Below are 18,553 nucleotides of genomic sequence, written 5' to 3' on the forward strand. Positions count from 1 at the left end.
TTTCTTTTTATTTTCCAGTCTTAGAGGGACATCTTAATAGCTTTGTCTGTGTTTCTGATTCCTTGTATTATTGCTCTGCTAGTATTAAAAAGGTGACATAAATACTTACAAGTTTTTGTTTAATTTCAGTAAGTTCTTTAAATCATCAAAAGTATTAAACTATATACACCAGGCACAGACACACATCTAAGAAATAACAAGAAAATGCTCTTCTGAATGGAAGCTGGCTGGCTGCTGTGAAAGGCTATCATCAAAGCATGGCTGGCTGGCTAGCTGGCTGGCTGGTTGTGAGGCTGGTGAGATGTGCCTGTTGTCATTCCAGGAAATAATCAGTCCCTGGGAGACACAACAGTTCAATCATTTCTCATGCAACATAATAAATAAGTGGGAGAGATTGCATATATGTTTCTGCCTCCTCTAGGCTCTTCATCCAAAGCTCATCAAAGCTTTCATGCAAAATAAATTTTATAAAGCTATTCTTTTTTTTTAGAAAATCTATTATTTTCCTATGAATACACTTTCTTTACTGAATAAGGAACATCACTTCTAGTTAACTCATCCTCTGGTACAAAATGCATTAAGAATTAAAACCAGGTCCTCACCTGCAGAGGGGCACCCATTGCAGGCCAGGGGCAGGACACAGGTAGGAATGTTGACAGCTTAAATACTGTAGGAAAAAAAACAAGCACAAAGGCAGGGAATGAAAGAACAGATTCAAGTTCAGCAGCATGTGTGTGTGTGGTCTGCTATGATGAGGTTGTGCGCTGTGCTCTGGGGAGACCTGACTGTTGTAATTCTTGCTTTCCCCTGCCTATCAGCCAAACCTAACTCCCCAGTATGCATGCATAGGAAATACTTTATTTTTATTTTCTCATTGCAGGAATGCCAAGAAGGATTTTACCGTACCAACTCAGGAAAATGCTCTCCTTGCAACTGTAATGGTAATGCAAACAGATGCCTTGATGGATCTGGAATCTGTGTGGTAAGGAGTTCTTGTGTTCTCTGCTGGTCCCTCACTGAGTAACAGTATCTTTTTTCTGTTCTTTTTTTTTTTTTTCAATAATAGCATGAACCCTTTCACTTTCTTTCACTCTTGAGTGAGGCTTTGCTTGAAGGAAATACTTCCCAGGCAAACCCAAGAATCCAGGATCTGACTCTTCTATTAACACCAGTGCTCAGTTTCAATACACAGCAAAAGCACTGTCTGTACTACAGGGGCTTTTTGCTGAAGTGCAATCATAAGCATGGCCAAGATCAATACATTAATAAGATTATCCTGGCCAAATTTCATTCTCACTTACTTAAATTATCTCTGTAGATTCAAAACGTTTCCTGCATGTAATATTTGTGAGGGTCAGTATGCTGGGGAAAACTTTTAGTCCATCAGAAATATGGAAAGAGTTTTGTATACCTCTGAAGAAATCATATATAAACTAAAACACTTTTTATTCTCCCCTTTATGAATACAGTGCTGTATATCATATAAACAGTTTACAATGGTGAGTGACTGTATACAAATGCATTATCCATAGTAATTCTGCTGCATGGCAGCCTTCTGCTGCAAAGAAACCACATGAGAAGGCTGAAATAATACACTACGGGAAGAGCATATTGAACTCCAAGGTAGTATTATAATTTCCCATATGCTCAGACTCAGTATCAGCTCATACAGAAAGCTTATGAGTTAGTATTAGTAGTTGATCCCTTGTAGCTCGAGAGCAAATACCAGTCCAGCAAAATTAATCACAATTACTAGCTTGTAATCAGAGCAATAATACACTAAAAAAAGGATGGAAGCTGATAGTGTCATGTTTCTAATCCACGTAGCAAGAGCTAGGTATTTGTGTGCTCTTTACAGGCTTGTAAAGCAAAAGTAGAGCTCAGAGCTCCTTGCTCTGCCATGTGTTACTTTTGACAAGTCATAAAACTTTGCCCTCAGTTTGCTTCTTAATAAAATGGCCTGATAATATTCTCATACTTTGCATCGTTGCAGCCTCTATCAAGTTTTCTGTAATACAAATACATAGAGTCATGCTCCATGGCGTATTTCCTATCATTTTTATTTCTGTGGGAGGAAGACAGTGCAGCTGTTCAGCCACTTATTATTATGGCTTGGCCAGTGTAGCGTGCTTAGGATTGGCTGGTTTCTGCAGAACACATATTGGCTTAGTATTTTTATATTAAATTTCTAAATGTGATTCTACACTACCAGCCATTCCCAGCTATTCTCTTTCACATACACAAAGCTTTTGCTCATGAGATGATTGTCCCCTTAGTGTCCAGTGACAAACATGCCAAGAGGAAATTTCCAAGGGAAGACTTAGCAACAAGAGAGAGAGCTTGACAAATGTCTGCTTCTGCGGACTCTGGTGACCAGAGATTTTCTGAAGTAGAATATATGAGGTCGGAAGTGCCTATATCCTCAGTTTACAAACACAACAGAAGATTTGTTTCCTATCTTCTACAAAAATAAGGAAAATGGTAAGGGAAAAAAAAAACAACAACAACAAAAAAAAACAACAAAATCAAAGTTGCTGTATCAGCAGGAAATAATCCGAAAGTATACGTGACTGGCTGATATTTCTGCAGAATAATAAACCCTCAGAACCAGCCAGGTAGTAAAGAACAAAACTAAGAGCTAAACCCTGGTTCACTACTTGAGTTCAAATAAGCCATTTGATGGCTTATCTGTCTGACTTACTAAGCTATTAAGCTCTGGCCATTTACTTCTGAATAAAGAGTCAAACATCTAAGTGAAATAAGAGTGAAAGAAAAAGGGAAAGAGTCTGGTGCAAGGAAAGAGAAGAATGAAAAGGGATTTTGAAGGTTTGATAGCATACAACAGAACCAGAGATGCCCATGGCTACTGCAGTAACAGGACATTTCTGAGCATTTGGAATTTTTCAGGGAAGATTGGAAGACCGATGAAATTGGTAAACTGCAAAATGTGACTGAGAAAGCCTTGGAGGAGAAAAGCTCATGGAAAGAAAGTTGTAACCTGAATTACAGCAGGAAGCAGCATGTTGGATGAATGAATGCAAATAAGTTCAGAAAAGGAGACTTGATGTTTGATAACGTGATTTGCATTAGAGTCGGTGGACAAAGCAGCCTTCCTTAAGAAGCACAGGAACGGAACTAGGCAAAGCCTACTGTGGCTGACACTGGGACAGGAAGGAGTAGGTACCTACATGGCTAGGAGTTTCTGCAATGGGATGGGACCATAGGATATTGGAGAGCTCATTATTTTCTCAGTCCTCACATTTTTAGGCAAATTACTCCAATAATTCCTGCAGTGGTAACCACCACACCTGATAGTAAGACAAGACTTTCTGCATTCAGTTAGTTTTTAGTAGGTTGTTTAAAAAAAAATCTATATTAATCCCATATTGTTGTTGTCATCCTCTGTTTCAATCAGTATAGAGCTGCTATCTCCCTGCTTCTGAGATGCAACAGTGTTTTATCACTTATGGACTCTCCACTGACACCACGTTATGCTAATCATGACTCACAGATGTTACAGAATGTGTTTAGCAAAAGACCTTTAGAAGAACTGATGTTCCCCAGGTTAAAAGTTTCTGTGTTTGCATGTTTATTTACACTATGCAATAATTTAAACATGGGGGAAAAGAATATTTTTTTAAAGTCAAATCTTCCAACAATGAAGGAAGACTGTTGTCTTGAAAGTAATAACAACATTTTGTTCAGTTGGTAGATAGTTGTTCTTTATAGTTTAAGTAATAACTGAGCTATAAGAACTGAATAAATGAACAAAGCAGTATGAAAATGAAAAAGAACTCTACTTCAGAAGAGATGAAAATAAGGGTCTGACTCCATGCAGTGCTCTAAGACCATCATTTTATGCAAATCTCCCAAATCAATTTGGCAAATGTAGTTCCCACAGCATACAAATTAATGAAACTTTCATTGGCCTCTGCCCTGAATTTCAAATCAAATAAAATTAAACCCCTATTAACTATGCCTTAGGGTAAAGTACTCACATCTTTAATTTCTGCTGACATAAGTATCTATCTTTGGGTTCTGTTTCAAAACTTCTCTCAGCTTATTCACAGACTGTAAATCAGATCCACAAGTCTTTAAAAGCTTATTGAATGGCACAATTAATGCATCAACAATCTCACTGGGTAACCAGACAGAAGAAATTATTGCAGACAGAGCCTTTCTTGCATAGATGTCCACATAGAACTGGTTCACAGATTAATCATGCGGTCTTGTGATTAAAACTGAAGAGCCACTAGGTCCATTTTCCTTAGTACAGAAAATCACCCAAGTGTTAGAAGAGCAGCCAGCACATTGTAAGCTCAATTTATGATGTAATACAATAAAGATGTCAAATAATGCTTAATATTAAAGACACTAACTTGTGATGCATGTAAAGGCTAGTAGAGGAAGAAACACGAATTCTTTGTACAGATTTCAGACTTTAGACTTTTAATGTAACTTTATCAATCCCAGCTAAGAGAAGAAAAGAAAGACCATTTTCAGGGCCTTGATTTTGGAAACTTGCTTGGTATATGTGGCGTTAACTAGGTGAAACTGTAACAGCTACAACTGGCAATCTGCAGACACAGTGATGTGCATTTCTCCTGCATAAAGACTGTCTGATTTTGCCCCTAATAACATAGGAAGACATGAAGAAATTAAGGGAATGTTTTGCCTCCTTCATCATACGCTAGGCTCTACCCCTCCAGCAACCTACAGCTGAGCTAGTTCTTTACAACACCTCCACTGAGGGTTCAATATTTAAAAATTCAGACATGGGAATAGGCTTCAAATGACTTGTCAGCTGAGTAGAGCATCAGAGTGGTTGATATGGCCAACTCTGAAACAAGTGGCATATGAAGGTGAAACATCTTATATACAACTATGAGCCCTCATATCATGTGCAACAAGTACAATGGGCAGGGCTTCTCCATACTAAAAAAAATTGATTGCATACATTAGAAAAGTAAGTTGCTTGAGGTGGCTGCAATGTACTATAGCAGTGACTGCAGATAAACACAGTAAACTGGATTGAAAGGTTGAAAGGATTTAAAAAAGCTGGCTATCCAGACAAAGTTTTTGTTGGGATGAGTTATCAGTGTCCTTTCGGAGGTTTCTAATGTTAATAGAGGTCAGAACGTCATAAATGCATGTAAAACACATACACCCAAATAAGTAATCCTGAAAAAGCACTACAGCAGAAGCTGAAGGGTAAATCTGTTGGTGCATACCTAAAAATCCCTAAGTGCTTTGTTATCATCACAGTCCTGTGTATCTGATCAGTACGTATATAAGACATCCAATGACTACTCGTAAAGAAGTAAATAAATAAATAAATTAATAAAACCTTTTTGGAAGAAGAAAGACCAAAGCATCATAACAGTGGAGAGGATAAATTCACTGGTATCCTTTCCAGCCTTTTATGGATTTTTTTACAATAGAGAGTATTGTCATGCAAGTGATTTGTGTTGAAACATTTGGGTTTACAGCTGAGTGGAAAGGTTGGAATGGATTTGGCAGTTCTGCCCAAGAGGATAATATCTTCCACATGACTGCCAAGGCAGGTCTGGACAATCGCCAGTAGATCTACAACCATCCATCAAGCACGAGCAAAAAGCAGCAGGGAGCTAGCAAAACTTGCCAGCTTATTAGGTACTTCTGGCTTCATGAAGAGCCTTGCAGCTTACAGCTCACTGTTTCTTTCTATAAAACAGACTATATCTATCTATAGGTTAGAAAGCTAACCAGAACTACAACAGTCTGGTGCTGAAAGGCAACCCTTGTGCAGAGCTTTTAGCATGCAGCAGTTGTCAAAAGCATTACTTCTTTTAATAGATTCATTTTCTCAGATACAGACATTTCCCTCCTTCTTAGCTACGCTTAAACTTAATATTTGTTGTCCTAACTGGTTTGCTGTTGAAAACTTGCAACACTGATCCCTAATTTTGTTTCCATTCCCCATGCAGCCTGTGAAAGAGGCATGTAGGAATTCTGACCAAGGCTGCGAGGAAGGGCTGCTGTGGCTCTCACGCCTGCTCAGCTGCGTTTCCCACAGTTAGCTAAGATAAGTGATTGATTGAGAAAGTAGAGGGCCAGGTTGCTTTGGCAAGACATCAGCTCCCACTTCACTCATGAATACAGGACAAGTTCTACAAACCAAAACTTTGACACAGAGGGAGGGGGTATGTTGACCCAAACTGGATCAGGAATCAAGTTTTGTTGCTATTCTTATTATTTTAAGGTTGACAGTTGTCTACTTTAGTAAAAGCTGCACAGCGATCAGTGTTTCCTTTTAGTGCCTCATCTCCTTCTTCCATTAGATATTCTGAAAATTAACATTGCATCTCATCCACAGTGGCTGGAGAGAGAAGGCCTGAAATCATAAATCACAGAGATGAAAAAGATAAAACATGTACATCTCCTGGCTTTCATTCCATTATGCTGAAGTGCTCTTTTTACTGTTATTATTTTGGGACAGCAATGAGCTCTGGCATGCTATGTAGCTCTGTAACCAGCATCTCCCATATTTGGGGAAATATAAATCTACATCCAGGTATTACGCCTCAGGCCAACCTCCACTGGCCCAGCAATAAATACACACAGACTGCACAGCAATGTAAACTACTTGCATCTCTTTACCTATGTGATGTATATATCCTTATGTAATCTTTCTCCAGTAACAGTTGTTAGAAGACTATCTCTCTGAAGAACAAGAAGTGAGAAAAGAAACAAACCCAAAGCAAAACCCAGCAGTTCCTGCTCCGGTGTAACAATGACTGTTTTCAGCTGAAAATTGATATTCAGAATTCCTAACCAGGGTTTGAGGACACTTCCAGATTTCACAGATAATATTTAAGACCCTAGGGTTTGGGGGTTTTGTTTTGTTGTACTAACTTCACCAGAGGAAGCGATGAGTATTAACTTTTGGTTGGCCCTGGAGAGTCTCCACACCATCCAACAGTAGATACCTAACACAGATGCTCTGCACCACACTGTGGCAGGTCCTGTTTTTTTTTACTTTTAGAGGGTACTGTTAGTCATCTGATGAAACAGTTTCCCTAGAACGGCCTAAATGGCACGTGTAATGAAGCTGGTCTTTTGAAGACCATCAGAAGGAGCTCTCTTAAAGTTCAGGATTCTAAACTAAGGTGGGTCAGATTTCCACCTCTCAGATTTTCAGTTATATTCATTCATGGAAAAGAATGTTTGTCTTGTGCTCTTAAACTTGTACTAGTACCACTACCACAAGAGAATCAACAAACTTTTAATGATCATTTTTGCACAAGTGTATTTACTGAGCAGACCCACACCACATGAAGTGCTATGTGGTCTCAGAACAGCGGTTCCAGCTTTATTTTTCCAAGCAGAGGAGTTAATGAGCTCAGTGCTGACAATCATTCTCAAATAAATCCCCCACAGCATCTTTTCCTGTGCTTTTCATGCATGTAAAGTATAGCTACAGTAAGGGCCAGGTAGAAATGCTCATCCTGATTGCGAGAGACAAGTAGTAAGACCAGTAAGGCATTTTCTAACACAGGAAAATACACTCCAGCCCCTCTGTCATTTGACAAGCTGCTGCTGATGTGCCAATGGCTGAATGATTATATACTGCAGATTCGTATAGAATCCAGGCTGCTATTATATTCAATTGCTTCCTCTGAAGCTGACATGTCCATTGATTGTTGCTTTATGAAAATAAAGGTTATATTAACGTGGGCATATGAAAGCATTGATCTTATAATTTTAACTTACTGTAATTTGAAACAGTTTAAAAAAGTATTATAAAGCCTAGTTGTGATACTTCTAGCTGTATAGTTGTACCTGTTTCCGTGACCTTTACCACATCTCATTCTGTTCTGTACAAAGACAGAAAGCAGTTTTCTGCTAAACTTCTGTTTTTGATGTCACTCCATATTTTCTAGATATTTTTACTTCAGTATTCCTTGTTTTTCAAAGGAAACCAAAATGAAAACTATAGATTGCATTTCTTTATTTGAGAAAGTAGATACCAGTGTCAGTAAACATATTTCTAAAATTTCGTGAATACATTTGAATGAACCACTGAGGCAGTGAAGGATGTGAGTAATGCCATACATAGTCCGATTTATAACATCAACCATAAATGACACCTTTCATTCTAACACATGTATGAATACCAGGACCAAGAATAGCCCTTTAAATTCCCACAGCAAGGCACTTACTTAAAATCCCGTTTCACAAAAAATCACCACAAATGGAATTTCATTTTTAAATTCCTCATTATTTCTCTGTCAAAAGTGATCCATTTAGAAGTAAAACACCTTTATTGTACTACCAATTCAGTGCCACCCAGTACTGAGATTCACCCATGAGCTTCAGAAAGGGTGTCCTCCCTGCCTTCAAAGGTGTCTCCCAGGCTTCCTGATGTCAGTAATCTTGTTGGAGATGCAAGCTAATGGAACATAAAATATAGGAACATGTTTTTATCACTGTAAAAATATAATACTAAAAAACCACAGGAGTTCTGAATAAATCCACTTTTGCATAATCACTAAAGTGTCTCAAGTACTCAGCTAGCAGAATCTTTAGGGTAAAAGAGCATTTTAGCACTTCCCTTCAGTTTAGAAGATGCAAAACACTGCAGATTTAAGGAGCATCATTTGCTGCCCTGCTCTTTTCATCCCAGTAGTATCTGAGCTTTGGAAACCAGTAGCAGATTTACTCTGATAATACCCATGTGTTGTTTGGAGAGCTGAGGACACGAGAGATGAATTGAATTGCATTGCTCAAACAAAGAGTGTGATGAAGGCTGCTACTGAATGCAGCCCACCTGAGGCCTCTGCCAGTGCTTCAGACTCAGAACTGCTCTTTCTCTTTGAGCACTCAGTGGCTTCACACTCATCTCTCTCTTGTGGTACATTAACATCACTTTTTCATTGAACAATGGCAAATGCAAACTATGTTTAAAACTGCATCACACCATGACCCTCACGGTTAGTGCACTCTGGCCAGTGAGGAGTGTGACATGTGGGCATATCCACAGCAGCTGCCTGCTACTCTGCCCTCATTTGTCCTCAATTTCTCTGCTCTCAACAAGTTTCTTTCCTCCTCCTCCTCTCTGTTCTAGTCAAGTTTTCCGTATTCTCTCATTTTAGAGCATTTTAGTTAAAATAACTCTCTGGTTTTCTGTACTCTCTTCTTTACAGCAAATATTACTATGGAAAACCACCTAAAGGTGTAGAGATAAACTCTACAACTACTAGTGCCTCATCTAAAGATCCACGGAAAAAGAAATTAACTTTTTTCCTTTCCTTATCATATTCCATTTGCTGTAGAGATCTCTTGCCAAATCACAGCCTCGCAGAAATAAATAATTGCTGTGCAATGACTATAAAACATACAGCAAGACAAGCAAAGTCTTCTACAATCAAAAAAGGTCTGAGCTAAACTAATGAGTAATAGCTGGGGAATGGAATGGAATTAATGGAACTCAAATAAGGAAGATTGGCTAAAAAGAATCAGATGTGTTTTCATAAGGGTGAATATCCTTTACTAAAATAACACTTTGCAATGCAGATTGATGATATCTGGACACAGACTTAGGAAAAAAACAAAAAAAACCCCAAAATATCAGCATTGCCAGGACAGGATTCTGCCACTTAATCACAGTTACAATATCCAGATTTAGCAATGCCTGTGCAAGTGAAACTTCACTATCTATTCTCAATAAATGCATTTGCTGATCACATGCCTCTCTCCTCACTCTCTTCTTCAAAGAACACACCATGTTTGGAGTTAAAAGTGAGTTTCAAATCTGCAGGGACTGGCTCAGGTAAAACACTAGTAAGCTGAGCTCACCCAACCCCAACCTGGTGCTGCTGAAGAAGTTCCAGCCACAGAGAAGCCAAGGTGCCCCTTGCCCCATGCTGGTGAGGTCCCTCCTGCTGTGAGTGCTCCTGAAATCCCACTCCCAGGTTTCCTGTTATTCCAGGAAATGCCAGCTGCTGACAGGACAGCAACCTCTGTGATGGGATTAAATGACTGCTGGAAAATAAACTGTGGCACCACTGTCATTTCCCACCAACCGCACCAACTCTGAGCTCCCAGGCAGGGCTCAGCCAAAAGTCTCTGCAGCCCATATTGGGTCTCCAGTGGTGGCAATAGGAGATGCTGTTTGGGGAGGGCACCTAACCTGGCCCATTCCTGAAGTCTCCATTTCATACTCCACTAGCATACACAATTGCTTAATTAGGGTATGTTAGAGGGCACATACCTCCTGAGTCTTTTTAATACCCGTTTATGAATCTGTTGCCCATGAATTTGCCCTTTTGTCACCACAAATACTGTCAGCTCCTGACAGCAACTTGCAGAAATTTCTTACCTTCTGTGTAGGGAAGCACCTTTTCAAGTCAGTGTCCCTCAGCTCCTGTATTGCAGGAACTGGGTGAGCTACTGTTCTGCACTCAGCTTATTCACTAATTTTGCAATTTTACATCACCCAAACACACCCTGCTGCCAGCCTTTCTCTCCCAGCTGAGCAGCTTTAGCATTTCTGGTCTCTGTTTGTAAGACACTGGTGAATACCAACCAAAACTTGGAACTTAATCTGGCAAGTCAGGTCAAGGACAATAGAAAGGGCTTCCTCAAATACATAGCGAATAAAACTAACACAAGAAGCAGTATAGGCCCACTGCTGAATGAGGTGGGTGCCCTGGAGACAGAGGATATAAAGAAGGCAGAGGTGTTGAATGCCTTCTTTGCCTTTGTCTTTACTCCTGCAGACTCTCCCCGGGGGACCCAGATTCCTATAGCCCCGGAAGGAGTCAGGATAAAGGAGGAGTTTGCTTTGGTAGATGAGGATTGGGTTAGGGATCAGTTAAGTAATCTGGACATCTATAAATCGATGGGTCCGGATGGAATACACCCATGGATGCTGAGGGAGCTGGCGGAGGTCATTGCTGAGCCACTCTCCATCATCTTTGGTAAGTCGTGGGAAACAGGTGAGGTGCCTGAGGATTGGAGGATGGCAAATGTCACGTCGGTCTATAAGAAGGGAAAGAAGGAGGACCCGGGTAATTATAGACCGGTCAGCCTTACCTCCATCCCTGGAAAGGTGATGGAACGACTTATTCTTGACACCATCTCTAGGCATATCAAGGATGAGGGGGTCATTAAGAGCAGCCAACATGGCCTTACCAAGGGGAAGTCATGTTTGACCAACCTTATAGCCTTCTGTGAGCAAGTAACTAGGTGGATGGATGATGGTAGAGCGGTAGATGTGTTTTTTCTTGATTTCAGTAAGGCATTTGATACCGTCTCCCACAGCATCCTCATAGATAAGCTAAGGAAGTGTGGGCTTGATGATCAGGTAGTGAGGTGGATCAAGAACTGGTTGGAAGGAAGAAGGCAGAGAGTTGTTGTCAATGAGACAGAATCTAGCTGGAGGTCTGTGACTAGTGTAGTCCCTCAGGGGTCGGTGCTGGGACCACTGCTGTTTAATATTTTCATCAATGACCTGGATGAGGGAACTGAATGTACCCTCAGCAAGTTTGCTGGTGATACTAAACTGGGAGGAGTGGCTGACACACCAGATGGCTGTGTTGTCATTCAGCGAGACCTGGATAGGCTGGAGAGTTGGGCAGAGAGGAACTTGATGAAATTCAACAAGGGCAAGTGTAGAGTCTTGCATCTGGGGAAGAACAACCCGATGCACCAGTACAGGTTGGGGGCTGACCTGCTGGACAGTAGTGAAGGGGAAAGGGACCTGGGGGTCCTGGTGGATAGGAGGATGACCATGAGCCAGCAATGTGCCCTTGTGGCCAAGAAGGCCAATGGCATCCTAGGGTGCATTAGAAAGGGTGTGGTTAGTAGGTCAAGAGAGGTTCTCCTCCCCCTCTACTCTGCCTTGGTGAGGCCGCATCTGGAATATTGTGTCCAGTTCTGGGCCCCTCAGTTCAAGAAGGACAGGGAATTGCTTGAAAGAGTCCAGCGCAGAGCCACAAAGATGATTAAGGGAATGGAACATCTCCCTTATGAGGAGAGGCTGAGGGAGCTGGGACTCTTCATCTTGGAGAAGAGGAGACTGAGGGGTGACCTCATCAATGTTTACAAATACGTAAAGGGTGAGTGTCAGGATGATGGAGCTAGGTTTTTTTCAGTGATGTGCAGTGATAGGACAAGGGGCAATGGGTGTAAACTGGAGCATAGGAGGTTCCATGTGAACATCAGGAAAAATTTCTTTACTGTGAGAGTGACAGAGCACTGGAACAGGTTGCCCAGGGGGGTTGTGGAGTCTCCTACATTGGAGATATTCAAGGTCCACCTGGACAAGTTCCTGTGTGATGTACTCTAGGTTACCCTGCTCTTGCAGGAGGGTTGGACTAGATGATCTTTTGAGGTCCCTTCCAACCCTTAGGATTCTGTGATTCTGTGAAAACTGGTCTCAGAAACAGTTTCTCTCCTAGTTTCTCACCTAGGTGACACAAATAGTAACACTTCACTTGTCTGAAAAGTGACCGTTGCATCATGCCCTTTGCTTCCTAGCCTTTATCAGCTTTCAGTTCCTAAAAGGAAATTTCTCCAAGTCCCCTGACAATTTAGTTGGCTTTTCTGAAAGTCCAGGTGTGTTATATCTTCTGGTTCCACTTCATACCCTTGCTTATTTGCACCACTATACAGCAAGTTGGGGAAGCAGAAGCTCCTGAATCAGATTATGCTTAGTCATGTACTAGGAGATCTTCTTTATTATACACACTGTCATCCTACCAGGGATGGAAATCATATCTATCAGTCTGCAGTTTCCATGATCCACTGTTTGTAGGTCAGAAGAGGAAAGAATCAAGCGTACTAACCCAAAACAACAGCTAATATGCACTGACAGAGTAGTTCTCCACATATTTCTGCCATGGAGCTGACTCCTTGTTGCCTCAAGCCTCTCATAGCTGTTTGCATGTGTACTGTATCAGTACAAAGCGGTGTAGCTGCAGAGTTCTCATTTAGGAACATTGCAAAACTCATTGCACAGCTGCAAGAAAGGGAAGGACTTCTGCACCCTTCCTACTCCTCATTTAGTGAGACATATAGATAGATAGAATTTGGAGGGTCGCGGGGTTTTGATGACAACTTCTTATTATTTTGTTGAAGTGGAAAGCAGGACAGGAGTCTGCAGGAGTCCTGCAGTGTGCAGGAGCATGGTTCACACACTCAGCAACAGTCAACCACTGCCTTGACATGTGCCTAGGGAAAAGCCCACATAATCTGTGGCATCTAAGTGTGTCTATTAGTAAACCAAAAGATGTAGCAGGACTTGAAAATTCTATTTAGAATTGCTTACAGCAAATCTTGACTTTTTTAATCAAAAATATTATCTGAGAGGTGCAGTTTTGTACCTAGCATCATGAAATATTTTGGAACACATGCACTGCAAGAATTACCACACCTTGATTTACTTCCACGGAGCTCCAACAATATCAGCTGGTGGCTGATTTGCCTCAGCATGAAGAAGCATATTTCCTCATAAACATTAAATTGTGGAGATGAAACTTGCTTGTAAAATGAGTGACACTGCACACTGTTGCCCTGTATCTTATAGAAAGGCCACTTATAAAAGTCTCCTGCTTCTTCCCTCCATTAAGAGGACCTTCTTTAAGGCTGAGGACAAGGAGTAGTAGTAACACATCCCTTCATGCTGTAACACTACTCATCTTAGGAAAAAAGCATCAGAGACACTGGTGTATCACCCCTTGAAGGCAGATTTCCCCAATGCTCTTTTCCAGTCATCAAAGTCCAAGAAGAAGCTATGCTGAAATTTGTACCTACACTGAAATCTGCTGATAGTATTTACCAGCAGATATTCTTTGGTTTGGTTTCAGTGAAAGGAATCTTTTCTGCTAGCATATGCAATTCAAAACAGGGCTGCCAGCTACACCTGAATACCTCTGACATCTCTGACAACAGGCAGTGGAGCTTCTGCTTCAGCACCTGGCAGGCATGTGTATCTGTTTTGTCCTGCACCGCACCTTGCCAACATTTGCTAGCTAGCCAGTGTGATAATTTATAGTATTTTTATTTGCAGCAGTGCTAGCTGGTTTGCCTGCCTCTGTCAATGCCTTGAAGGGTCGGGGTCTGGCATCTGCCTCTATTCTGCTTGGCCAGGTCTTCAGCTAAATTATTTCATTCTGACTTCAGCAGCACCTCCGTTTAACTTTTTCCACTCATTCTCTGTTTCTACTGAAGGACTGCCAGAGAAACACAACAGGACAGCACTGCGAGCAATGTCCGGATGGCTTTATTGGTGATGTTGTCAGAGGAGTCCCCACATTCTGCCAGCCCTGCCCCTGTCCCCTGCCAGCACTTGCCAAGTAAGTAAAGGGTCTTTGTTTCTCTTTGATTTGGGCTGGCTTCGCCCGTTTCCGAGGTGGGGTCAGCATTGCTTCCTGGATGCAGGAGGCAAGGGCTGCAGTCCCTGACAACTGGGGGAAAATAAGAGGACTACCAGCTGCTCACAAAACCACAGGAAACAGCATTTCATTTAGAAGGTGCAAAATATCCTTAAGTGCTCATATCAGTTCTTACCAAGAGGGAGCAGAAAATATTTGACCAAATTCAAGTCCACCCTCTTTTATGTATGAGAGACTATTCAGCTGTCTGGTTACTCTTAAGAATCCCTTAAAGACCAATTCCCACAGAAGATGGCATCAGGGATGTATATAGCTCAAAGACAGAAAGATCAATCCGTGACCTCTGGAGGGTAAAACCAACCATAAAGAAAAAAAAAAAGCATAGCCTGCCACTCTCCTAAGTCAACAGCAGATGGATCTGGTTAGTACAGTAGCAGCTGAAAGGGCTGGAGGACCCTGTGAAAGCTACAGTTCCTCTTCAGCTGATGGCCAGCTACCTTTGGGTGAGAAACTCTGAAGCCTGACAGGAAAAGAAGACCAAGTCAAAGAGCTCCAGCTGTTACATACTTTGTGTCTTCAGAAGAAGCAAATAGCTACAGACCATGGCCAGTTACTAGAAACATTTAGTGGCATGTCAGTAGTGCACCTGAAAGAAATTATCAAATTCTCTTGCTTGAGGTCCCTCCCCTGGGAGAGAGGCATCTATGCAAATTCCACTTTAGTGCACAGAGGAGATGCTAGCATATAGTTGCCTCTGGGTTGAAGCTATTTTTTTTAGTGAGCTACTTACTCCACTTGTGTTATTTCCCATTCTGCTTTCAGCAAGGCTTCTCAGCAAAGGGGAATTTCCTCACTGTTTGTTTACTGTTGCTATGGGATTACTCATACAGCCTTAAGGTGGGATGAGCTGCATTTTGCTCAGCTGCTCAATGGCATGGGCTCAGAGTGGCCACAGAGCAAACTAACTCTGGCCAATCTCTTGCAGATTACCTCTTGGCTTCCTCAGTGAGCTGCAGACATGAGAGGAGGGCTGTGGGGTGGGGAGCAGCTATTGTTGAAAAACTGCAGCTTTGCCTAGATTAGAGATAAAATCCTCCAGAGACAAGGGAAGAACCTGGCTTTGCTCAAATGTAGACAGGCTTAAGAGTGAGCGAATTCACAGATGATGCCGACCACTTCCTCCAATTTCAGTGGCAGCTGTAAATGCCAGAAATAGAAATACAACAGTTGGAAGCAGCGATTTTTCCTTAGCAAAGAAATTGTGGGGGTTTTCTTCCACCCGTTGGTCACACTTTAGTGTAAGGAGCTGTTCTCTCAACCACAACCTGGGCTACACATACCTGAGGCACTACCTCACAAGACCCAGTCTTTATTAAGCATGGTCAGTCAAGCAAGGTCTAGTCTGCCCTCCCTACTGTGCGATTTGACAGAGTATGGCTGGGTCTGCATTCACCCAGACCCCTGCCCAGTCCTGCAGCCCACCAGGCTCTGCAGCAGCGTCCCTGACAGTAGGGACCCAGCCAGCTAGCCCAGCCAGGCTCGGTGTGGTGGGACCAGCAAGGACCTGAGCTACAGGCTGTCATCCCTGCCAGCACTACGGGAGATGGATGCAGAGGCCACGGAGTGTTCCTTGCTTCAGCATGCTCCCTAGCCCTTCTGCTAGAAGTTTAACGGCTCTCTTATTCCAGACCACTAGAGATCAGGAAGCCCCGAACACAAAAGGACAGCAGTGTGGGACAGGAAAGGGAGGACAAAAGTTTTAAGAAGCCTGAATGCAGATGCTTTAACATTAGCAGCAGTATAAGACTTGAACTTGATGATCCTCATGGGTCCATCTCAGTATATTCTATGTTCTGCAATATGTAGCCCCCTCAAAAATACCTCAGCAAAAATCCACTTCAGTTTTTCAGGGTTTTCCCTCAGAAAAGCCCTGAAGGCAATAGTTAACAGAATATGCGATCCCAATTTGTCTCATACCCATATTTAAATAACATGCAGAAATTGCCTGTTCAGCTTCTCGCATGAGAGAACTTGACCACAGCCATAGCCTTCAGCTGCAGCTGGAACAGGCAGATAATAATGATTGAGCAACATTCAGCCTTGCACAACTAAATTGAAAGAACAACTGTTCTTTCTTTATTTTTTCTTTTTTTCTCCATTAATCCTACTCCATTTATATTAAAGCAAAACAGTAGCTCTACCAGAAAGCAGAGAAGTATTACAAGCTTTAAATAAAGAACATCCAAAGGATGTTGGTTTGTACTCTGTTTTTACTTTGGAAATAGCCAGTAAATTCATAATAGCTGGACAAAGTGACCAAATCTGTAAACCGACAGACTCACAAGATACATATTTTTTCTTGGAATTCGTCTGTGTGTCTCTATTTTCTGACCAGAGTATCTTCATATCTGCTATTCTGGGAAGCTCTGGAATAATTTTTGGACATTACACATAAAGTCTAATATCATTTCTTTGGAATGAAAAAGGAGGATAGAAACTGCTTCCCAGTCCAGCAGATATTACTTCTTTTCAAACCCCAGGGAATTATATGAACTTTTTTTCCCCAAAAGACCACAAAAAAAATATAAAACTTCAGGAAGGCTTCAGTCTTATTTCGCATCTTAAATCCACAATGTGATTTTTTCAACTACGTGAAGGAATTAGCTTCTGTAAAAAGAAGCGGAAATCTGTTAAACTGTTATGATTTTCTCAATATGTTCTCCCAAAAGCTTTACAGAAGTTAATTTGTGAGTTCTGTGAGAAGAGTCTCATTTCATGTTCTCTCTGGCTATACAAAATGTTTTGAGACAATAGACATCCAGACACAGATTTATTTGACCGTGGTTTTGCAACCAGCTGAGAAATGCTGGCGGAAATTGAAATTATGCAGGAATTCTTGTCACCTTTCAATGCTGCTCCTTCCTGGAACAAGGGGAAAAAAAAGCATGGATCCTGCCTTTCCCATGGCTCCGAGCCTTTTGTCCTTCTGTATGAAAGAGACAAAACCTGGCCACAGCTGCCCAACATTGTACAACTCGGGATCTGCATTTTAGCAACCACGGTCCTGCAGCAGGCAACTGCTGCCACTCGCTACTCTGCTCGCATTCCAGTTCTGGCAGGAATTTACCCACACATATTGCAAACTAACTGGAAACATCTGTATGTCTTTTTCTTGCATATGTATTTAAGCCATGTCCATCATGTGATTGAAGCATATACAATTTGCAGTTTCCACATCTGCTGCTGCTGTTTCTTGGGTCTCATATTTAGTTAAACATTTGTTAAATCCTGAAAACATAAGAAATAAGGGAATCCATGATTTTGAATCATGGCAGTGAAAATTACACCTCAAGCTATTACTGCAATCAGTATCACTACTTGCCATGATGGTCTAAGAGGCCCCAGACTCGTTCCAGCTTACTCAGAGATATCAAAACAGCCTTGGTTACACCAAATGAGGTCAGTTCTCACAACTTGGTACTTCCAGATTGGACTTGAGAAAAACCATAGGATTTGCATAGGCAACTGCTGCACCCATTCCAGAATCTCAGTTCCTGAAGTGTTCATTGAAATGTTTTCATAAGCAATATTTTACCCCTTAGAATAAGACCCAGGATGCAATTAATTCTGCATGACATACACATTTATCCTAAGTCCCTTATCTAAACTATGTGTATCAAAACCTGTAGGTGTATCTGAACTACACTGCAAGCAAACCTTATACATATATATCTGTACTTATATAGCTCCATGGTACCAGATATTAATTAGAGCTTTCTACACCAATTTAAAAGACTAAAACAGAGGTATAATGTGAATAACAGAGCCCAAGAATACCTATTCACTAACGAGTAACCAAGAGCCACAGTTCACACTGACAGCAAATGGCCATAATGTAATAAAGAAATACTCCCAAGTGTTTGCCATTACATGCTACTCTAACTATTCATTCTAATGAAATTCCAGCTTTGCAGTCTCCTGTTACAGAAAAAGTGGAAGTGTGCGCTGTGTCTGCAAGGAAAACTATGCAGGACCCAACTGTGAAAGGTAAGAAACTAATAGGATGACTTACTGGTCAACAATACTGAAGTCCAGAAGTCTCTGTAGGAATCTTCCCATATGTGGGAGAAAGCTTGCGCATGTATTTTCATTAGGTTGAATCATGTCTGTTAAAG

The 18,553-nt window shown here is 41.4% G+C and overlaps 1 protein-coding gene across 1 annotated transcript in view; it reads left to right on the forward strand.

The window, feature by feature from the left end:
* The window catches only part of LAMA4 (laminin subunit alpha 4), a 102,664-nt gene that overhangs the window by 22,905 nt on the left and 61,206 nt on the right, over positions 1-18,553 (forward strand). Inside the window, exons 2-4 of the mRNA XM_062632485.1 lie at positions 881-982; positions 14,215-14,339; positions 18,345-18,425. Coding sequence (XP_062488469.1) covers positions 881-982; positions 14,215-14,339; positions 18,345-18,425 — 308 coding nt within the window. The remainder of the gene's footprint in view (positions 1-880; positions 983-14,214; positions 14,340-18,344; positions 18,426-18,553) is intronic.

This window comes from Pezoporus occidentalis, unplaced genomic scaffold (assembly GCF_034315485.1).
Source record: "Pezoporus occidentalis ecotype Australia unplaced genomic scaffold, CSIRO_AGI_Poc_V1 ctg39, whole genome shotgun sequence".
Lineage (NCBI taxonomy): Eukaryota > Metazoa > Chordata > Aves > Psittaciformes > Psittacidae > Pezoporus > Pezoporus occidentalis.